This window comes from Anolis carolinensis, unplaced genomic scaffold (genome assembly GCF_035594765.1).
Source record: "Anolis carolinensis isolate JA03-04 unplaced genomic scaffold, rAnoCar3.1.pri scaffold_7, whole genome shotgun sequence".
In the NCBI taxonomy this organism is placed as follows: domain Eukaryota; kingdom Metazoa; phylum Chordata; class Lepidosauria; order Squamata; family Dactyloidae; genus Anolis; species Anolis carolinensis.
In genome coordinates, this window is record NW_026943818.1 from 35,547,842 (window position 1) to 35,569,609 (window position 21,768).

Below are 21,768 nucleotides of genomic sequence, written 5' to 3' on the forward strand. Positions count from 1 at the left end.
ATATATATAGATTATTATTATATTTATATTCTGCCTAGTTTTGTTGTTTTGTGCGTCGCCGTGACGCCATCACTCCTTTATATATATAGATTATATTTATATTCTGCCTAGTTTTGTTGTTTTGTGCGTCGCCGTGACGCCATTACTCTTTTATATATATAGATTATATTATATACATCAATACCCATGGGTTAACTGGGAGACTCCTGGACCCTGACTCTTCTCTCTCCTTTCCGCCCAGTCGAAGGAATCCTCCTCCGTCCTCAGTTGTGACATTTCCACGGACGACCAGTTCATCGTCACCGGCTCCGGGGACAAGAAGGCCTCCGTCTACGAGGTCATGTACTGAACACGGCCAGCCCGGGACTGGACTCTTCCCCGCTCTGCAGCCAAAGAACCCTCCCGTTTTTGCAAACCGAGGGGGGAAAGAAAAGGACTCCGGTGTCTCTTTGGCGTGGTGTGTGTGCGTGTGCAAAACCCGAAGCCCCTCGGAGCAGCTTCTCGTGTGTCTTTGGTTTCGTTTTTTTGTAATCTTTAAATAAAAACATTCAGGGAGTGTCCGGACGGGGCACCGATCCTGACCGGTGTGGCATCAATCCTTGCACACGTAAACATGGCATTTAGGGCACGGATGCTCAAACGTTTTCATTTGGAAGCAAACATTTCTCATGGAGCCCCAAGACATGTTATAATATTATATTAAATTACTATAATATATGGAGCTTCGCCTTCTAACTGGCAGCAATTGGATAAAAACAATTATTCCTCTCCCTCTAATTAGGACTTTATTTTTCTTTTCTTTTTGTTGTATGAACGTAGAGGCATGGGTGAGGGGTTGTGCTGCCAAGTTTAGTGTTTCTGGGATGTGTAGTTTTGTTGTTTTGTCCTAGGCCGAAATTTCATTACCCTTTTATATATATAGATATTTATTATATTTATATCTATATATAAAAAAAGGTTCTGACCGTTCTGCCTTAAAGTAAACAGCGAAACTAAACACCCAAATCCCACGAAACTTGGCCACAAAAGACATGGTCATCACCGCTGTGTTTAGACATCAAAAAAACAAACAAACAAACAAACAAAACAAGAAAAATAAAGTCCTAATTTGAGGTAGAGGAATAATTGTTTTTTTCCCAATGCTGCCAGTTAGAAGGCTAAGCTCTGCCCACTTTGAATTACTATTGTTTGCCTATCTATATATATAAAAAGGTAATGTTCATTTTTACTACGGAGTAAATAACAAAACCACTGGACCCAATCACACCAAATTGGGCCACAAAAGACATAGTCGTCCAAAATATATCCTTTGAACAAAAAAAAACTAGAAAAATAAAGTCCAAATTAGAGAACCAGGACTGTTTTTCCCACTGCTGCCAGTTAGAAGGCTAAGCTCCGCCCACTTTGTCTCCTAGCAACCCACTCAGCCATTTAATGGCACCCAGGGCCTCTTCCCCACTGCCTATAAAATACAGATTATCAGATTTTAACTGGATTATATGGCAGTGTAGACTCAAGGCCCTTCCACACAGCTATATAACCCATTTAGAATCTTATATTATCTGCTTTGAACTGGATTATCTTGACTCCACACTGCCATATAATCCACTTTATACAGCCTCATATAATCCAGTTCTTGTCATTTTAATATATTATATTATATTATTTTTAATATATTATATATATTATTATTATTATTATTATTATTATTACTATAGTATGCATCAATAGGAGTCTTGTCTCTATTAGACCGCAAGCTGAACATGAGCCAAGAGTGTGATGTAGTGGCAAAGAAGGCCAATGCAATTATCATCATTATTGATATTTTAATATATTAATAATGTGATTATTATTATAATTATTGTTATTTTAATATTATTATTATTATTATTATTACTATAGGCTGCATCAATAGGAGTCTTATGTCTATTAGACCGCAAGCTGAACATGAGCCAAGAGTGTGATGTAGCGGCGAAAAAGGCAAATGTGATTATCATAATCATCATTATTTTAATTTTAATATATTAATATTTATTATTATTACTATAGGCTGCATCAATAGGAGTCTTGTGTCTATTAGTGCACAGGCTGAGCATGAGCCAAGAGGGTGATGTAGCGGCGAAGAAGGCCAATACAATCATTATTATTATTACCACTATAGGCTGCATCAGTAGGAGTCTAGTGTAATAAATTGGGAGTCACAAACAATGTCAACATGAATGATAGCTCTGGAAGGATTGAAAATGCTTTTACTTCATTTACCGTGAAGACAAAGAATGAGGAGAAGAAGAGGCAATAGACAAATAAGGACTCTAAAAACCATGTGTTCGGACAGTGGATCCGTTTTACAAGAACGTGGTTGTGTTGAGCGTAGATATCCTCTTTCCTGAGGATCTGATTTTTAAAGTTTCTAGTCCATATTGACTCGGAAGTCAATGGGAAAGAGCCTTTTGAGAGCGGGATTCATGTCGGTGGGTCCAAACCAGTTCTCCCTCAATAAACCAATTCGTAAACGGTGGCTTTCTTATCTCCGGAGCCCGTCACGATGAATTTGTCGTTGGCCGAGATGTCGCAGCTCAGCACCGAAGATGACTCTTTGGACTGCAAAAACAGTCCGGAAAAGAAAAAAAAAACATGGGTTAATCTATATATATATAAATGTAATGTACGTTTGTAGGACTGAGTAAACAACAAAGCCGCTGGACCAAATCACACCAAATTTGGCCACAAAAGACGTAGTCATCCACTCTATGTCTTTCAATTAAAAAATCCTAGAAAAATAAAGTCCACATAACAGAAAACCCCCTGATTGCTTACTGCGCATGCGCAGAGGCTCCCCGGGAACTGAAGCAACTACATTATCCAGAGGACCTCATAGCTGTTTGCAGAGCCTAACACCACTTTTAAAAAAGGTTGCCATGATGGAACAGCCTTGCAGCTTCAAAGCCAGGCTGCTTCCTAATTAGAGGGATTCCTAATCACCAGACTATGCCACAGCAATGCGTGGCCGGGCACAGCTAGTTATATTATATGTATAGTATTGTATCATATTATATACTAGCTTCAAGTCTTGGAATGGAGGTTGATATTTGTTTTTTTTTCAAGGGTGGCTATTAGCAGGGTCAATTGATGCTTTTAAGCTGAATCTGGATGGCCATCTGTCGGGAGGGCTTTGATGGTGCCTTCCTCTAGGACAGAAGGTTGTTGGACTGGGTGGCCGTTGAGGGTCCCTTCCAACTTAGGATTCTTAGCCCTATTTCCAAATTAACCTACTCAAGTCTGAGGTTAGATGGCCATCTGTCGGGAGGGCTTTGATGGTGTCGTCCGTAATGGCAGAAGGCTTTTGAGATCTCTTCCAACTCTGAACCATGGAATTTGAAGAGACACAAGGGCCATTCCGTCCGATGCAGGAAGACACCATCCAATCCCTCCTGACAAATGGCCCCTGGGTCTCTTGCTGCTGAGACAAATTGGTTTAACTGCCACTTTCACCTCAGAGAGTGAAGAAAGCGCTGACTGGAAACAGTCAGGAAGGAAAACAGCTGCCAATTCTCCAAAGCCTGATTATTTATAAGGCAAATGACTGTTTATCCCACCAAACTATAGATCCCAGCATTCTCGTGGTTGCCTACTGTCTCTGGCTTGCTGCTGAGATAAACAGTTTTAACTGCCACTTTCACCTTGGAGAGTGAAGAGAGGCTGACTGGAAACAGTCAGGAAGGAAAACGGCTCCCAATTCTCCGAAGCCTGATTATTTATAAGGCAAATGACTGTTTATCCCACCGAACTATAGATCCCAGCATTCTCGTTCAGTTAAAGTGGATCCACAGTGCTATGTAACACAATTTATTCCCACGTTATCAATGTCATTTCCTAATTGGTTCTATCCGAAAGATATGGGGAAAGTTTTCCAACTTTTTCAGGTCCGACATCCCTTTACCTGGAAGATGCTTGCTCCGTAGGGTGTCCTCCAGGCGTTAAGTAAGTTGTCTTTGCCGGTACTTATAAACCATTTGCCTGCAACAGACCAGAGAGAAAAAGGGGCGAAAAGGATCCGGGGAGAAAATAATTTTGCAAAACGAAAGTGGGAATCTTTTCTCAAGTCATGGATGCATTGCAAAACTCAAGGAGGGGTGTTAGGAAACTCAAGGAGAGGTGTGAGATCCTACTCAACAACGTCTCCCGCAAACCCAAGCATTGGGATCAACCCGAGTCGACCTACCGCAGGAGGCGAATTTGAGCGAGAGGACGCAGCTCTCGTGGAGGTGGAGCTGGTACTTCTCCGACTTGGTGACGTGGAGGATCTCCACGTTGCTGCTCTCCATCCCGACGGCCAGCCACTCGCCGGTAGGACAGTAGCCCAAGGAGAAGATCTGAGGGAAACAAGAAGAGAGAGAAGGTTGAGAGGGGAGATTTCGAAGCGGAAGCTGAGTGGCCATCTGCTGGGAGGGATCGGATGGTGTCTTCCCTGCATTCTGTCCGATGCTGGGAGACACCATCCGATCCCCCCCAACAAATGGCCGCTGGGTCTCTTGCTGCTGAAACAAACGGTTTTAACTGCCACTTTCACCTCGGAGAGTGAAGAGAGCGCTGACTGGAAACAGTCAGGAAGGAAAACGGCTGCCAATTCTCCGAAGCCTGATTATTTATAAGGCAAATGAGGCACATTTAAAGATTGTTTATCCCACCAAACTATAGATCCCAGCATGTCTCAGGCTTGCTGCTGAGACAAACGGTTTTAACTGCCACTTTCACCTCGAAGAGTGAAGAGAGCGCTGACTGGAAACAGTCAGGAAGGAAAACGGCTGCCAATTCTCCGAAGCCTGATTATTTATAAGGCAAATGAGGCATATTTAAAGATTGTTTATCCCACCAAACTATAGATCCCAGCATGTCTCAGGCTTGCTGCTGAGACAAACGGTTTTAACTGCCACTTTCACCTCGAAGAGTGAAGACAGCGCTGACTGGAAACACTCAGGAAGAAAAACGGCTGCCAATTCTCTGAAGCTTGATTATTTATAAGGCAAATGAGGCATATTTAAAGACTGTTTATTCCACCAAACTATTTCCCTATGAACCTGCTTGTGTCTATGAAGCTGGATGGCCATCTGTCGGGAGGGATCGGATGGTACCTTCCACCATTGGACTGGATAGCCTGTGGGGGTTCCCTTCCAATGTTAGGTGTCCCTTTGATGGTGAAATTGTTTTATAACTTTTTATCTTGTTTTATGGTTTTATTTGCATATCTGTATAATTGTTGTTTAATCCATTTTGATTGCTATATTGTCTTATTTTATCATTTTGTTTTATATTTTAACTTGTTTACATTTTGACTTCTTCCGGGCTTGGCCCCGTGTTAGCCGCCCCGAGTCCCTTCGGGGATACAAAAATAAAATATTATTATTATTAGGGTCTTATTGTTCTATTTGCTCATGTACCTGCTCTGGATGGCCATCTGGCGGGAGGGATCGAATAGTGTCTTCCCTGCATTAAAAGGAATGGGTTGGGTCAACGCTAGGATTCTATAGCCCTATTTCCCCATGAACCTGCTTGAGTCTATGAAGCTGGATGGCCATCTGTCGGGAGGGATCGGATGGTACCTTCCACCATTGGACTGGGTAGCCTGTGGGGGTTCCTTCCAATGCTAAGATTCTATAGCCCTATTATTATTATTATTATTATTATTATTATTATTATTATTATTATTATTATTATTATATTGTATTACAATGCAAGGATTCTATAGCCCTATTATTATTATTATTATTATTATTATTATTATTATTATATTGTATTACAATGCAAGGATTCTATAGCCCCATTGCCCCATGAACCTGCTTGAGCCTATGAAGCTGGATGGCCATCTGTCGGGAGGGATCAGATGGTGTCTTCCTGCATTGGACTGGATGGCCCTTGGGTTTCTTCCAACTCCAGGATTCAGAATCCTAGAGTTGGAGGAGATCCCGAAGGCCATCCAATCTGCCATTACGATCCCTCCCGACAGATGGCCACCCAACCTCACAGACATTAGTAGGTTAATTGAGAAATAGGGCTATAGAATCATACTCATACAATCCTAACTTGCAAGGGACCTAAAGGATGACACCATCAAAGCACTCTCGTCAGATGGCCATCCAATCAGAACAGTAATAGAATAATAGAACCTTCGAGATGGAAGAGACCCCTAGGGCCATCCCGTCCGATGCAGGAGGACACCATCGAAGCCCTCCTGACAGATGGCCATCACCGTCCATTCCAAGACCTGACCTGAGAGCTGAAGTCGTGCTGCTGGAGTTGGCGTCCTTCCCGCAGGTCCCAACACCGGACCGTATTATCCAAACCACCGGTCCAGAGTTTGGTGCCATAGTTGGAGATGTCAATACAGCTGGCCCCGTCCGTGTGGCCCTGGAACTGCCTACGAAACAACAGGAAAAGGACATAATATATTGGTATTATTATTATTTTATTATGACACAGCAATTGCCTTTGTCCTGATGTCTTGCTTCTGGGCTGATGTCTGTCTCCTTCCTTCTTCATTCTGGGTCTCATTCGTGAGCCAGAGTCAGGTCTTCCCTTTATCAGCTTTTCCTTCAATTTTGTCAAGGAACTTTCCATGCAATGTTTTGTTGTGCCAGTTGTCAGCTCTAGTTTGTAGTGCGGTTTTCTTGTACTGATTCTGCTCTAGTTTGTAGTGCGGGTTTCTTGTACTGATTCTGCTCTAGTTTGTAGTGCGGTTTTCTTGTACTGATTCTGCTCTAGTTTGTAGTGCGGTTTTCTTGTACTGATTCTGCTCTAGTTTGTAGTGCGGGTTTCTTGTACTGATTCTGCTCTAGTTTGTAGTGCGGTTTTCTTGTACTGATTCTGCTCTAGTTTGTAGTGCGGTTTTCTTGTACTGATTCTGCTCTAGTTTGTAGTGTGGTTTTCTTGTACTGATTCTGCTCTAGTTTGTAGTGTGGTTTTCTTGTACTGGTTTTTTGTCTGCTGTGCTTTGAGGAGTTTCTGATTTTTGACTTCAATCAAAACTTTGCTTTACATATTCTGCCAGGACATGTTCTTCTTCTTTGACTGATTATTATTATTATTATTATTATTATTATTATTATTATTATTATTATTATTATTATTAGCAGCAGCAGCAGCAGCAGCTTGAGTAGTAATAAACTCCATCAGTACTTAAAGTTTGTTACGTTAGGCAAGTTTGCTCTGGATGCATCATCGGTGGGGTTCAGGTTCAGGGTAAACTACAACTCCCACTATGGTGAATCAGTCCACTCAAACCCCTCCAGTAGGTTGAGTTGGTCATAGAGGTTTTGTGTGCCAAGTTTGGTCCAGGTCCATCATCGGTGGAGGTCACAATTTATCTGGTTGTGGGTGAACTACAACTCCCAGAACAGAAGGTCAATATCTCCAAAAACTCCCCAGTAATCAAATTTCAGCATGTCAGGTATATAGGCCAGTATATACAAATACTGTAAATAAATAAAATAAATATGCCAAGTTGGGTCCAGAACCATTGGTGTTTGGGTTCACAGTGCTCTCTGGATGTAGGTGAACTACAACTCCCCCAAATCAAGGTGAATCTCCCCCAAAGACCCCCAGTATTGTTATGCTGGTCATGGGGGTTTTCTGTGCCAAATTTGGTCCAATTCCAATGAGTTCAGAGGGCTCTTAGATTGCAAGTCAACTATACATCCCAGTACTTACAACTCCTATAAATCGTGGCGAATTCTCCCTAGAACCTTTTACCTGACCATGGTTTGGTTCTGGAGGTCCCAGACCACGATGTTGCCGTCGCTGCAGCAGGAGAAGCAGACCTTGGCGTCGGGGCTGATGGCCAAAGCGTAGCAAGCCGGGGCCGAAGAAGTCAACTCGGCCTTGATCCGGGGGGTCGGGGCCGCCAGGTCCCAGATGGAGAGGGTGCTGGCCTCGCCTCCCACGATCAGGCTGCGCCCGTCCGGAAGGAGCTTGCAGGACCGGATGTAGTTATCCCGATTCTATGGACGGAAGGAGAAGAAGGCCTTGGTAGTTCTAGAAATCCCCTTTGTTTTGAATAGCCAGATATTGTGTGGTAGGACCTCAAGTTTACACTGCCATATAATCCAGTTCAAATCAGATCATCTGTATTTTATAGGCAGAGTGGAAGAGGCCTGAGTGAGGCCTAACTCTGCCTGGATTATACAGTAGTGTGGAGTCAAGATAATCCAGTGCAGAGCAGATAATATAAGATTATAAATGGGTTATATAGCTGTGTGGAAGGGCCTTGAGTCTACACTGCCATATAATCCAGTTCAAATCAGATCATCTGTATTTTATAGGCAGAGTGGAAGAGGCCTGAGTGAGGCCTAACTCTGCCTGGATTATACAGTAGTGTGGAGTCAAGATAATCCAGTGCAGAGCAGATAATATAAGATTATAAATGGGTTATATAGCTGTGTGGAAGGGCCTCGAGTCTACACTGCCATATAATCCAGTTCAAATCAGATCATCTGTATTTTATAGGCAGTGTAGAAGAGGCCTGAGTGAGGCCTAACTCTGCCTGTCCCCTGGGCTGAGTGGGTTGCTAGGAGACCAAGTGGGCGGAGCTTAGCCTTCTAATTAGCAGCAATTGGATAAAAACAATTATTCCTCTCCCTCTAATTAGGACTTTATTTTTCTTTTCTTTTTGTTTTATGAACGTAGAGGCCCCGGGTGTCATTAAATGGCTGAGTGGGTTGCTAGGAGACGACGTGGGCGGGGCCTACCCTTCTAACTGGCAGCTAGGGGGAAAACGGCTTTTCCTGGTTCTCTAATTTGGACTTTATTTTTCTAGGTTTTTTTTAGTGAAAGACATATTTTGGACAACTTTGTCTTTTGTGGCCCAATTTGGTGTGATTGGGCTCATTGGTTTTGTTGTTTACACCATAGTAAAAACACACATTATATGCAAGCAATAGTAATTCAAAGTTCAAAGTCAATAGAATGGATATATTAGAATATTGTTTTATCTGTCGATCGGGCTTGGTTGCCATTTGGACAGCTCCGAGTCCCCTCGCGGAGATGGAAGCGGGTTATAAATAAATTATTATTATTATTATTGTGTGTGGGAGTGAGTCAAAGGCCCTTTGGTAGTCAATCCACGTCATGTGAAGATTAGCTTTTCATTATTATTATTATTATTATTATTATTATGACACAGCAAACAAGATAGATATGCTGGATTTCGTATCACAAAATCACAAGTCGAACACTTCCCAAGTGTTATTATTAATATTAATATTAATACTTCCCAAGTATTATTATTAATTTGTTACGAATGATCCCGACCTATAAGGAACCACTTTGGTTTTGTCACTTCATTAAGACCAAAATAATCAATTAGAGAAGCAACTATCCATATTGTGGATGACGATGTCTTTTGTGGCCCAATTTGGTGTGATTGGGTCCAGTGGTTTTGTTGTTTTTGCAGAGATAGAAGCGGGTTGTAAATAATAATAATTATTATTATTAATAATCATAATAATTTGTTATTAATGGTCCCGACCTATAAGGAACCACTTTGGTTTTGTCACTTCATTAAGACCAAACTAATCAATTGGAGAAGCAACTCTCCACATGAGCAAAGCAGAGAAAATTGAGGACTATCCCGACGTCCCTAATTCTCTCCGATTTAACTCATATTAATGCTTTCTTCTCTTCAGATTCATAAAGTTGGGAGAGATCCCAAATTCCTTTGCTTTACTCGTATTGATGGTCACTTCTCTTCAGGGAGCCCAGCTTACTGTCTATGTAAGCAGTTTGAAAATTAGGTACCGCTTAAGTGGGGAGGTTAATTTAATTTACGACACCGGAGATCAAAGAGCAAGGAGGAAATACTACGACCCAAAAGGACTCGGCGCCATCGTGGATGAAGCGACAACTCCCCCAATGGCAACATTGACTCCTCTGAGAGACACAGAATAAACATCAACGTGCAGATGGCCAATTTTCTCACTCCAGAAGCGACTGGCAGTTTCTCAAAGTTGCTCCTGACACGAAAAAAATTCCCAAAAACTTAATTTAAGCCCGACCAAGAGGCCATGAGTTCGTGCCCAACGCACCTGGGCTCCGAGGACTTCTCACAAATCACGTCCAGAAGCCGAAGTTGGAAAAGGTTGAGTGACCTCTTTCTATCTGTACGTGTTGTATGTCTAAAAATGGCCCTGAATGTTTGTGGTCCCGATCGGCTTACCAAGCAGTCCAGTTGTGCCACGGGGGTCTTGGTGCCCGGCTGGCCCACGTCCCAGACCTTCACGCAGCCCTTCCCGCCCGTGTAGACGTGCTGCGTGGAGTTGCTGATGGTGACGGCGCAGACCACCTCCCCGTGGCCGAGCGTGTGGAGCTGGCGGGCGTGGCGGGGGATGCCCGAGCCAATCAGGGCGTCCGGAGGGAAGGGCACCGGCTGCATTTGCCCATCGGCACTCACATGGAAGGAGTAGGCCCTGGGCGAGAACGGGAGGGAGAAGATGGTGAAGATGCACCCGGACTCCCATCATCCTACTACAGGAATACTACCTACATCCTAATACCTTGATGGGCTTATGAGATCGTCTAGATGGTCTTTGAAGGACTCTTTGCTTACCTATGGTCTTATCAGATCGTCCAGATGGTATTTGGAGGACTCTTTGCTCACCTATGGTCTTATGAGATCGTCTGGATGGTCTTTGAAGGACTCTTTGCTTACCTATGGTCTTATGAGATCGTCTGGATGGTCTTTGAAGGACTCTTTGCTCACCTATGGTCTTATGAGATCGTCTGGATGGTCTTTGAAGGACTCTTTGCTTACCTATGGTCTTATCAGATCGTCCAGATGGTCTTTGGAGGTCTCTTTGCTCAGCTATGGTCTTAGGAGATCGTCCAGATGGTCTTTGAAGGACTCTTTGCTTACCTATCGTCTTAGGAGATCGTCCAGATGGTCTTTGAAGGACTCTTTGCTCACCTATGGTCTTAGGAGATCGTCTAGATGGTCTTTGAAGGACTCTTTGCTCACCTATGGTCTTAGGAGATCGTCCAGATGGTCTTTGAAGGACTCTTTGCTCACCTATGGTCTTAGGAGATCGTCTAGATGGTCTTTGAAGGACTCTTTGCTCACCTATGGTCTTAGGAGATCGTCCAGATGGTCTTTGAAGGACTCTTTGCTCACCTATGGTCTTAGGAGATCGTCTAGATGGTCTTTGAAGGACTCTTTGCTTACCTATTGTCTTAGGAGATCGTCCAGATGGTCTTTGAAGGACTCTTTGCTCACCTATGGTCTTAGGAGATCGTCTAGATGGTCTTTGAAGGACTCTTTGCTTACCTATTGTCTTAGGAGATCGTCCAGATGGTCTTTGAAGGACTCTTTGCTCACCTATGGTCTTAGGAGATCGTCTAGATGGTCTTTGAAGGACTCTTTGCTTACCTATGGTCTTATCAGATCGTCCAGATGGTATTTGGAGGACTCTTTGCTTACCTATGGTCTTATGAGATCGTCCAGATGGTCTTTGAAGGACTCTTTGCTTACCTATGGTCTTATCAGATCGTCCAGATGGTCTTTGGAGGTCTCTTTGCTCACCTATGGTCTTAGGAGATCGTCCAGATGGTCTTTGAAGGACTCTTTGCTTACCTATGGTCTTATGAGATCGTCCAGATGGTCTTTGAAGGACTCTTTGCTTACCTATGGTCTTATGAGATCGTCTAGATGGTCTTTGAAGGACTCTTTGCTTACCTATGGTCTTATGAGATCGTCTAGATGGTCTTTGAAGGACTCTTTGCTTATCTACGGTCTTATGAGATCGTCTAGATGGTATTTGGAGGACTCTTTGCTTACCTATGGTCTTATGAGATTGTCCAGATGGTCTTTGAAGGACTCTTTGCTTATCTACGGTCTTATGAGATCGTCTAGATGGTATTTGGAGGACTCTTTGCGCACCTATGGTCTTATGAGATTGTCTAGATGGTATTTGGAGGACTCTTTGCTCACCTATGGTCTTAGGAGATTGTCTAGATGGTCTTTGGAGGACTCTTTGCTCACCTATGGTCTTATGAGATCATCTAGATGATCTTTGAAGGACTCTTTGCTTACCTATGGTCTTAGGAGATCGTCCAGATGGTCTTTGAAGGACTCTTTGCTTATCTACGGTCTTATGAGATCTTCTAGATGGTCTTTGGAGGACTCTTTGCTCACCTATGGTCTTATGAGATTGTCTAGATGGTCTTTGGAGGACTCTTTGCTCACCTATGGTCTTATGAGATTGTCTAGATGGTATTTGGAGGACTCTTTGCTCACCTATGGTCTTATGAGATTGTCTAGATGGTCTTTGGAGGACTCTTTGCTCACCTATGGTCTTATGAGATTGTCTAGATGGTATTTGGAGGACTCTTTGCTCACCTATGGTCTTATGAGATTGTCTAGATGGTATTTGGAGGACTCTTTGCGCACCTATGGTATTATGAGATTGTCTAGATAGTCTTTGGAGGACTCTTTGCTCACCTATGGTCTTAGGAGATCGCCTAGATGGTATTTGGAGGACTCTTTGCTCACCTATGGTCTTATGAGATTGTCTAGATAGTCTTTGGAGGACTCTTTGCTCACCTATGGTCTTAGGAGATCATCTAGATGATCTTTGAAGGACTCTTTGCATACCTATGGTCTTAGGAGATCGTCCAGATGGTCTTTGAAGGACTCTTTGCTTATCTACGGTCTTATGAGATCGTCCAGATGGTCTTTGAAGGACTCTTTGCTTATCTACGGTCTTATGAGATCTTCTAGATGGTCTTTGAAGGACTCTTTGCTCACCTATGGTCTTATGAGATTGTCTAGATGGTATTTGGAGGACTCTTTGCTTACCTATGGTCTTATGAGATTGTCTAGATGGTATTTGGAGGACTCTTTGCGCACCTATGGTATTATGAGATTGTCTAGATAGTCTTTGGAGGACTCTTTGCTCACCTATGGTCTTAGGAGATCGCCTAGATGGTATTTGGAGGACTCTTTGCTCACCTATGGTCTTATGAGATTGTCTAGATAGTCTTTGGAGGACTCTTTGCTCACCTATGGTCTTAGGAGATCATCTAGATGATCTTTGAAGGACTCTTTGCTTACCTATGGTCTTAGGAGATCGTCCAGATGGTCTTTGAAGGACTCTTTGCTTATCTACGGTCTTATGAGATCGTCTAGATGGTCTTTGGAGGACTCTTTGCGCACCTATGGTCTTATGAGATCGTCTAGATGGTATTTGGAGGACTCTTTGCGCACCTATGGTCTTATGAGATTGTCTAGATGGTATTTGGAGGACTCTTTGCTCACCTATGGTCTTATGAGATCGTCTAGATGGTATTTGGAGGACTCTTTGCGCACCTATGGTCTTATGAGATTGTCTAGATGGTATTTGGAGGACTCTTTGCTCACCTATGGTCTTATGAGATCGTCTAGATGGTATTTGGAGGACTCTTTGCGCACCTATGGTCTTATGAGATTGTCTAGATGGTATTTGGAGGACTCTTTGCTCACCTATGGTCTTATGAGATTGTCTAGATGGTATTTGGAGGACTCTTTGCGCACCTATGGTCTTATGAGATTGTCTAGATGGTCTTTGGAGGACTCTTTGCTCACCTATGGTCTTATGAGATCGTCTAGATGGTATTTGGAGGACTCTTTGCGCACCTATGGTCTTATGAGATTGTCTAGATGGTATTTGGAGGACTCTTTGCTCACCTATGGTCTTATGAGATCGTCTAGATGGTATTTGGAGGACTCTTTGCGCACCTATGGTCTTATGAGATTGTCTAGATGGTATTTGGAGGACTCTTTGCTCACCTATGGTCTTATGAGATTGTCTAGATGGTATTTGGAGGACTCTTTGCGCACCTATGGTCTTATGAGATTGTCTAGATGGTATTTGGAGGACTCTTTGCTCACCTATGGTCTTATGAGATCGTCTAGATGGTATTTGGAGGACTCTTTGCGCACCTATGGTCTTATGAGATTGTCTAGATGGTATTTGGAGGACTCTTTGCTCACCTATGGTCTTATGAGATTGTCTAGATGGTATTTGGAGGACTCTTTGCTCACCTATGGTCTTATGAGATTGTCTAGATGGTATTTGGAGGACTCTTTGCTCACCTATGGTCTTATGAGATCGTCTAGATGGTATTTGGAGGACTCTTTGCTCACCTATGGTCTTATGAGATTGTCTAGATGGTATTTGGAGGACTCTTTGCTCACCTATGGTCTTATGAGATTGTCTAGATGGTATTTGGAGGACTCTTTGCTCACCTATGGTCTTATGAGATCGTCTAGATGGTATTTGGAGGACTCTTTGCGCACCTATGGTCTTATGAGATCGTCTAGATGGTATTTGGAGGACTCTTTGCTCACCTATGGTCTTATGAGATCGTCTAGATGGTATTTGGAGGACTCTTTGCTCACCTATGGTCTTATGAGATTGTCTAGATGGTATTTGGAGGACTCTTTGCTCACCTATGGTCTTATGAGATTGTCTAGATGGTCTTTGGAGGACTCTTTGCGCACCTATGGTCTTATGAGATCGTCTAGATGGTATTTGGAGGACTCTTTGCGCACCTATGGTCTTATGAGATTGTCTAGATGGTATTTGGAGGACTCTTTGCTCACCTATGGTCTTATGAGATCGTCTAGATGGTCTTTGGAGGACTCTTTGCGCACCTATGGTCTTATGAGATTGTCTAGATGGTATTTGGAGGACTCTTTGCGCACCTATGGTCTTATGAGATTGTCTAGATGGTCTTTGGAGGACTCTTTGCGCACCTATGGTCTTATGAGATTGTCTAGATGGTCTTTGAAGGACTCTTTGCTTACCTATGGTCTTATGAGATTGTCTAGATGGTCTTTGGAGGACTCTTTGCTCACCTATGGTCTTAGGAGATCGCCTAGATGGTCTTTGGAGGACTCTTTGCTCACCTATGGTCTTAGGAGATCGCCTAGATGGTCTTTGAAGGACTCTTTGCTCACCTATGGTCTTATGAGATCGTCTAGATGGTATTTGGAGGACTCTTTGCTTACCTATGGTCTTAGGAGATCGCCTAGATGGTCTTTGAAGGACTCTTTGCTTACCTATGGTCTTATGAGATCATCTAGATGATCTTTGAAGGACTCTTTGCTTATCTACGGTCTTATGAGATCGTCTAGATGGTCTTTGAAGGACTCTTTGCTTATCTACGGTCTTAGGAGATCGTCCAGATGGCCTTTGAAGGACTCTTTGCTTATCTACGGTCTTATGAGATCGTCTAGATGGTATTTGGAGGACTCTTTGCTTACCTATGGTCTTAGGCGATTGTCTAGATGGTCTTTGGAGGACTCTTTGCTCACCTATGGTCTTATGAGATTGTCTAGATGGTATTTGGAGGACTCTTTGCTTACCTATGGTCTTAGGAGATTGTCTAGATGGTCTTTGGAGGACTCTTTGCTCACCTATGGTCTTATGAGATTGTCTAGATGGGCTTTGGAGGACTCTTTGCTCACCTATGGTCTTATGAGATCGCCTAGATGGTCTTTGAAGGACTCTTTGCTTACCTATGGTCTTATGAGATCATCTAGATGGTATTTGGAGGACTCTTTGCTTACCTATGGTCTTATGAGATCATCTAGATGATCTTTGAAGGACTCTTTGCTTACCTATGGTCTTATGAGATCATCTAGATGATCTTTGAAGGACTCTTTGCTTACCTATGGTCTTATGAGATCATCTAGATGATCTTTGAAGGACTCTTTGCTTACCTATGGTCTTAGGAGATCATCTAGATGATCTTTGAAGGACTCTTTGCTTACCTATGGTCTTAGGCGATCGTCCAGATGGTCTTTGAAGGACTCTTTGCTTATCTACGGCCTTATGAAACCATCTAGATGGTCTTTGAGGGTCTCTTTCCTTATTCATGGTCTTCTGATGGCCTTATGAGACCCTCTAGATGATCTCTGGAGCTCTCTTCGCTTACCTATAGTCTTATGAGATCGTGGTTCTCTGCCGTTTATCCTTCATTGATCCCTTAGTGTTAGCATTATATCATCACTTGATATTCCTTCTCCGCCACTAAAGCTCTACTCCTTATTACGATAAGTTGTACCCGTCTCCAGCAAACCGTTATCTAACTCTACTCTCATTCCCATCCGCTCTAAGGCAACAAGAGCATAGCTATACAGCATGTCTAGTACTTACAATGAAAAATATCGATATCATATTACTGCATGAAACCCAATGAGGTATAGCAACATGAAACCGTACCCCAACTTCACACGGCAAGTCCTAAAGATAGGATCCTGACAATGAACAGCTGGGGATCAGGACTTGGGGACACTCCAACTCAATCTCCCATCATCCTCCACTAGGAATATGCTCTGTTTGAGTCAATAGGGAACGACATCCCACACTCGGTCTCGGGCCATAACTTACGGCTTGCTTCCCGGGACGGCAGGCAGGGAGGCGGATATAGTCGAACCACGCAAATGCGGGTGAGATTCAAAGGCCACCTAGAAGGGAACAGAGTATTATTATTATTATTACTAACTGTGCCCGGCCACGCATTGCTGTGATGAAGTGTAGTGGTATGGGAAATAAAGTATTGAGGAATTGGTGGTAGTTAGTATATGTTACAGTGCTCCATGCAGTTATGCTGACCACATAACCTTGTGGTTTAGGGGGTTGCTATGACACAAAGTGGGAGGGGCCTAAAGGGGGTGGGCCTACCTTTCTGACTGGCAGCTGGGGGAGAACGGCTCTTCCTCGTCCTCTCTAATTTGGACTTTATTTTTCTAGTTTTTTTAGTGAAAGTCATATTTTGGGTGACGATGTCTTTTGCGGCCAAATTTGGTGTGATTTGGTCCAGTGGTTTTGTTGTTTACTCCATGGGAAGTACACACATTACATTTATATATATATAGACTAGCAGCTGGGGGGGGGGATGGCTTTTCCTGGTCCTCTGATTTGGACTTTATTTTTCTACGTTTTTTTTAGTGAAAGACATATTTTGGATGACTATGTCTTTTGTGGCCAAATTTGGTGTGATTGGGTTCAGTGGTTTTGTTGTTTACTCCATGGGAAAAATGGCACATTACATTTTTTATATATATAGATAATTAATATTATTATTATTACTATTACTATTATTATTATTATTGATTGCATATTATTAGAGTGATACATCGACAACTCAAGCACACCATATAATATTCATGTCCGGTCTAGAACGTTGTACCGGAGGATGGACTGTTTTTCAAAACAGTCCAAAACAACCCCTGTATATGGACTTGCAGAGACCCCAAACGGAAACTAACCGGACCGTCGAGGGACCAACTATTTCCACAACCCTGACAGCAAGGTTTGGCTTACCACCGGAGAGCGTCCGTACATGACGGCCTGCGGGGAGAGGTGGATGCTGACGTAGGAGCCAGGAGCGGAGAGATCGCCATTCAGTGCCACATGGGGCAGGATCCCGAAGGAGGTGGAGGCGGCGAAGGAACCGGACAAATTCAGCGGACTCCGGAGACCTTGTTGGGGGAAAAAGAAGCTTCACTGTGAGAGGCTTTGTCCACTAAGATCTGCCGATATGTTTATCCACATGCACAGACTTTACTCACTGATGGCCTCTGTGGTGGATGGTTTAGCCATCGTCTGGACCTGGGGGGTGCAGCTGGGACCAGGTCCAGGGGTGACGGATTCGGGAGGCGGAGAGAGGTTGGCTGGCTTACAAGTGGCAGAGCTGGCATCGCTCTGAAACAGAAAGTCCTTGCGGGATTAGAACCCTAGAGTTGGAAGAGACCGCAAAAGGCCATCCAGTCCAACCCCTCTTTGGCACTATCAAAGCCCTCCTATGGTTCATCAAGAAATAGAGCTCCACTTCTCATCTTACCAAATTCGGGTCCTTTGCTTTCAATGGGGTTGCGCTTCGACTGGACGCCAGAGACGTCGGACTATCTGGGACGTCCCTCCGGGAAGCAAAGGGTCGGACAACGGAGCCACATTCGGGACTGTTGTGCTCAGAAGGAGGATCCTAAACAGAAGACAAGAATGCCATAAGGAGAGGCAAGAAGAGAATAATTGATGGAAAGACATAGATGGGATGACTATGTTTTTTGTCACCAAATTTGGTGCGATTTGGTCCAGTGGTTTTGTTGTTTACTCCATAGTAAAAAGACATATTTTGGATGACTATGTCTTTTGTGGCCAAATTTGGTGCGATTTGGTCCAGTGGTTTTGTTGTTTACTCCATGGGAAAAACGCACATTTCTGAAATTTTGACTTTATTTTTCTATGTTTTTTTTATTAAAAGACATAGATGGGATGACTATGTTTTTTGTGGCCAAATTTGGTGCGATTTGGTCCAGTGGTTTTGTTGTTTACTCCTTAGTAAAACAAACATTACATTTTATATATATATAGATTATTATTAATATAATATTTATTGATATTGTTGTCATTGATATTTGTGTGGTCGAAGGCTTTCATGGCCGGGATCGCTGTGGGTTTTCCGGGCTGTCTGGTCATGTTCCAGAAGCATTCTCTCCTGACGTTTCACCCACATCTATGGCAGGCATCCTCAGCCTGGAAAACTCACAGCAACCCAGTGATTCCGGCCATGAAAGCCTTCGACAACACAATAATAATAATAATAATAATAATAATAATAATAATAATAACAATACATCACAAATCACACAGTCCTAAATGCTTGGGAAGTGCTCGACTTGTGATTTTGTGATACAAAATCCAGCATATATATCTCGTTTGCTTTGTCATAATTTGTCTTTGTGTCAATAATAATAATAATAATAATAATAATAATGGATTTGTGATATGAAATCCAGCATATCTATCTTGTTTGCTGTGTCATAATAAAATAATAATAATTTCATAGATACCATGAATCAGTAATAAGATTCATACTGTTAGTAGCCAGCTGCAATAAATCACTACTGACGGATAGGTATCCTCAGCCCGGAAAACTCACAGCAACTCAGTAATTCCAGCCATGAAAGCCTTCGACAAGATAATATAATAATAATAATAATAATAATAATAATAATAATAATAATAATAATAATAATAATAATATACATCACACAGTCCTAAACACTAGGGAAGACTATTCAGAGATCAACAACAATAATTTTACAGGGAATATGAATAATAATAATTTTCAGACACCAACAAGAATAATGATATTTCACAGAGACCACGAAGAAGAAGTACACTGTACAAAAGTGAAACTATAGAGTATTACAATATAAAAGTGGGTGAGAAATCTAACTCCAGTCCCTTTGTGTGTGGCCTTCTTTCTCCCTTTGCATTGCTCTCCTTTTCAGCCCAATTCCTCCACGAACCTTGCAACCTGAGTGAATTATGCAGGATTTCCCTTTTGCATAATTTAATTTCTCTTTTCCTCCCCCCTCTCCGGGGAAGTCGAAAGGAATAATAAACCTTCCCCACAAACCTCGTCCACGACCAGGTTGTAATCGCTCTTCTCTCCGTCGCTTTCCTGCCGAAACAGAGATTGAGAAGAAGGAAAAGCGTCAGAGGAATCCATTCATAACCTTTGGGCAACCCAACCAATGACATTGCAGGCAGGGGCGGCTGAAACTATAAGCCAAGTAGGCAACTGCGGGTGGCGCACAGTCTGTTTTTGATAAACAGACTTGTAGTGAATCAGGAATCAGTGATAAGGGCGAGCTTTCACAGGATTCAGAACATCAACAAGTCCCAGGTGGCTCTGGCAGTGAGTCAGAGGAGTCTTCCTTAGATAGGGATACAAGGTTAAGGTTAGAGTTCATCGTCCCATCTTCAAATGGAGAGAAACAAACAGCATGGGACAAAGTACAGTAGAGTCTCACTTATCCAACATAAACGGGCCGGCAGAACGTTGGATAAGCGAATATGTTGGATAACAAGGAGAGATTAAGGAGAAGCCTATTAAACACCAAATTAAGTTATGATTTTACAAATTAAGCACCAAAACATCATGTTATACAACAAATTTGACAGTAAAAGTAGTTCAATACACAGTAATGCTATGTAGTAATTAGCACCGAATGAAATTAGCACCAAAATATCATGATATATTGAAAACATTGACTACAAAAATGCGTTGGATAATCCAGAACGTTGAATAAGCGAGTGTTGGATAAGTGAGACTCTACTGTACTACTCAATGGGGAAAAAGTGAACATCAACAAGTCCCAGGCGGCTCTGGCAGCGAGTCAGAGGAGTCTTCTTTAGATAGGGATACAAGGTTAAGGTTAGGAGTTTATCGTCCCATCTTCAAACGGAGTGAAACAAACAGCATGGGACAAAGTACTACTCAATGGGAAGAAAGCGATAAGTAAGATTTACAAATTCCTATTAGAATGGAGTACAGAAACAGAATACATTAAGCCATGTATGATAAAATGGGCCAAAAATATCGGCAGAACAATGATGCTCAGCGAATGGGAACAAATTTGGGAAAAGAAACTGAAATACACCTATGCAAATGATCTCCGAGAAAATTGGCTTGAAATGATGTATCGCTGGCATTTGACACCAGAATGAATAGCAAAATATTCCAAGGACAAAAATGATAAGTGCTGGAAATGCGTAAAAATTGAAGGAACATATTTTCATATGTGGTGGACGTGCGAGAAGACAAGAATCTACTGGAAAACAATACACAGCGCTTGCCAAAAAATCCTAAAAGTAAATCTACCACTAGCGCCAGAATCCTTCCTATTGGGAATGGTAAACTTAGAATGGTCAAAAAATGAAGATAAAATTTTCACATATCTAACGACTAGTATACGCAAAAGTATGGAAACGAAAAACCATCCCAGACAAAAACGAATAGATAACAAAAATAGTAGACATTCTGAACATGGACCATTTAACCTACTTGTTATCAAAGGCCGAAAATAAATCAAGAATTGCCACCAACTGGAAACCAGTCAAAGACTGGTCGAAAAAAGAAAAGATACCAATATTAATATAAGGAAAAACCGCACAAGGAAAATAAGACAAGACCTAAACCAAAAGAATGGAAGACAACAAAAAAGAGAAGAGTGGAAATCCTTCTCCCTCTTTTTTCTTTCTTTCTTTCTTTCCCCACCTTATCCCAATTCAATTTTTTTTACCTTCTGTTAAATAAATCTTTCAGTAAAAATCATATTAAAAAAAAAAGAGTTCATCGTCGGAGACGTTGTTTTAGAATCGCTGGTAAATGTGTGGGAACTCAAGGTCAGAGGAATGAATAAATAATAATAATAATAATAATAATAATAATAATAATAATAATGATAATAATAAAGACAAGAAACCCCTACACACACATACCTTTCTTCCTTCTCCCTCTTTTTTTTCTTTCTTTCCCCACCCTATCCCAATTCAATTTTTTTTTACCTTCTGTTAAATAAATCTTTCAATAAAAATCATATTAAAAAAAAAAGAGTTCATCGTCCGAGACGTTCTTTTAGAATCGCTGGTAAATGTGTAGGAACTCAAGGTCAGAGGAATGAATAAATAATAATAATAATAATAATAATGATAATAATAAAGACAAGAAACCCCTACACACACACCCCTTTCTTCCTTCTCCCTCTTTTTTTTTTCTTTCCCCACCCTATCCCAATTCAATTTTTTAAACCTTCTGTTAAATAAATCTTTCAGTAAAAATCATATGGAAAAAAAAAGAGTTCATCGTCTGAGACGTTCTTTTAGAATCGCTGGTAAATGTGTGGGAACTCAAGGTCAGAGGAATGAATAAATAATAATAATAATA

The 21,768-nt window shown here is 42.0% G+C and overlaps 2 protein-coding genes across 8 annotated transcripts in view; one reads left to right on the plus strand and one right to left on the minus strand.

Annotated features, from left to right (window-relative positions):
- Nucleotides 1-581, plus strand: part of LOC100565868 (transducin-like enhancer protein 1) — a 51,576-nt gene extending 50,995 nt beyond the window's left edge. For all 5 annotated transcript variants that reach the window (XM_062960396.1, XM_062960397.1, XM_062960398.1 and 2 more), the window contains one exon: nucleotides 242-581. In XM_062960396.1, coding sequence (XP_062816466.1) covers nucleotides 242-349 — 108 coding nt within the window. In that variant the 3' untranslated portion in view covers nucleotides 350-581. The remainder of the gene's footprint in view (nucleotides 1-241) is intronic.
- A 1,651-nt stretch (nucleotides 582-2,232) lies between these two features.
- tle2 (TLE family member 2, transcriptional corepressor) overlaps nucleotides 2,233-21,768 on the minus strand; it is a 43,320-nt gene continuing 23,784 nt past the window's right edge. For 2 of the 3 annotated variants that reach the window (XM_062960400.1, XM_062960399.1), the window contains 11 exons: nucleotides 19,456-19,500; nucleotides 17,875-18,015; nucleotides 17,603-17,735; nucleotides 17,355-17,512; nucleotides 16,419-16,495; nucleotides 10,208-10,457; nucleotides 7,747-7,994; nucleotides 6,268-6,415; nucleotides 4,223-4,373; nucleotides 3,941-4,017; nucleotides 2,233-2,601 (listed from right to left, as the gene is read on the minus strand). In XM_062960400.1, coding sequence (XP_062816470.1) covers nucleotides 2,494-2,601; nucleotides 3,941-4,017; nucleotides 4,223-4,373; nucleotides 6,268-6,415; nucleotides 7,747-7,994; nucleotides 10,208-10,457; nucleotides 16,419-16,495; nucleotides 17,355-17,512; nucleotides 17,603-17,735; nucleotides 17,875-18,015; nucleotides 19,456-19,500 — 1,536 coding nt within the window. In that variant the 3' untranslated portion in view covers nucleotides 2,233-2,493. Of the gene's footprint in view, nucleotides 2,602-3,940; nucleotides 4,374-6,267; nucleotides 6,416-7,746; nucleotides 7,995-10,207; nucleotides 10,458-16,418; nucleotides 16,496-17,354; nucleotides 17,513-17,602; nucleotides 17,736-17,874; nucleotides 18,016-19,455; nucleotides 19,501-21,768 lie in introns of all 3 variants that reach the window. The other variant, XR_010000288.1, reaches the window with a different exon arrangement.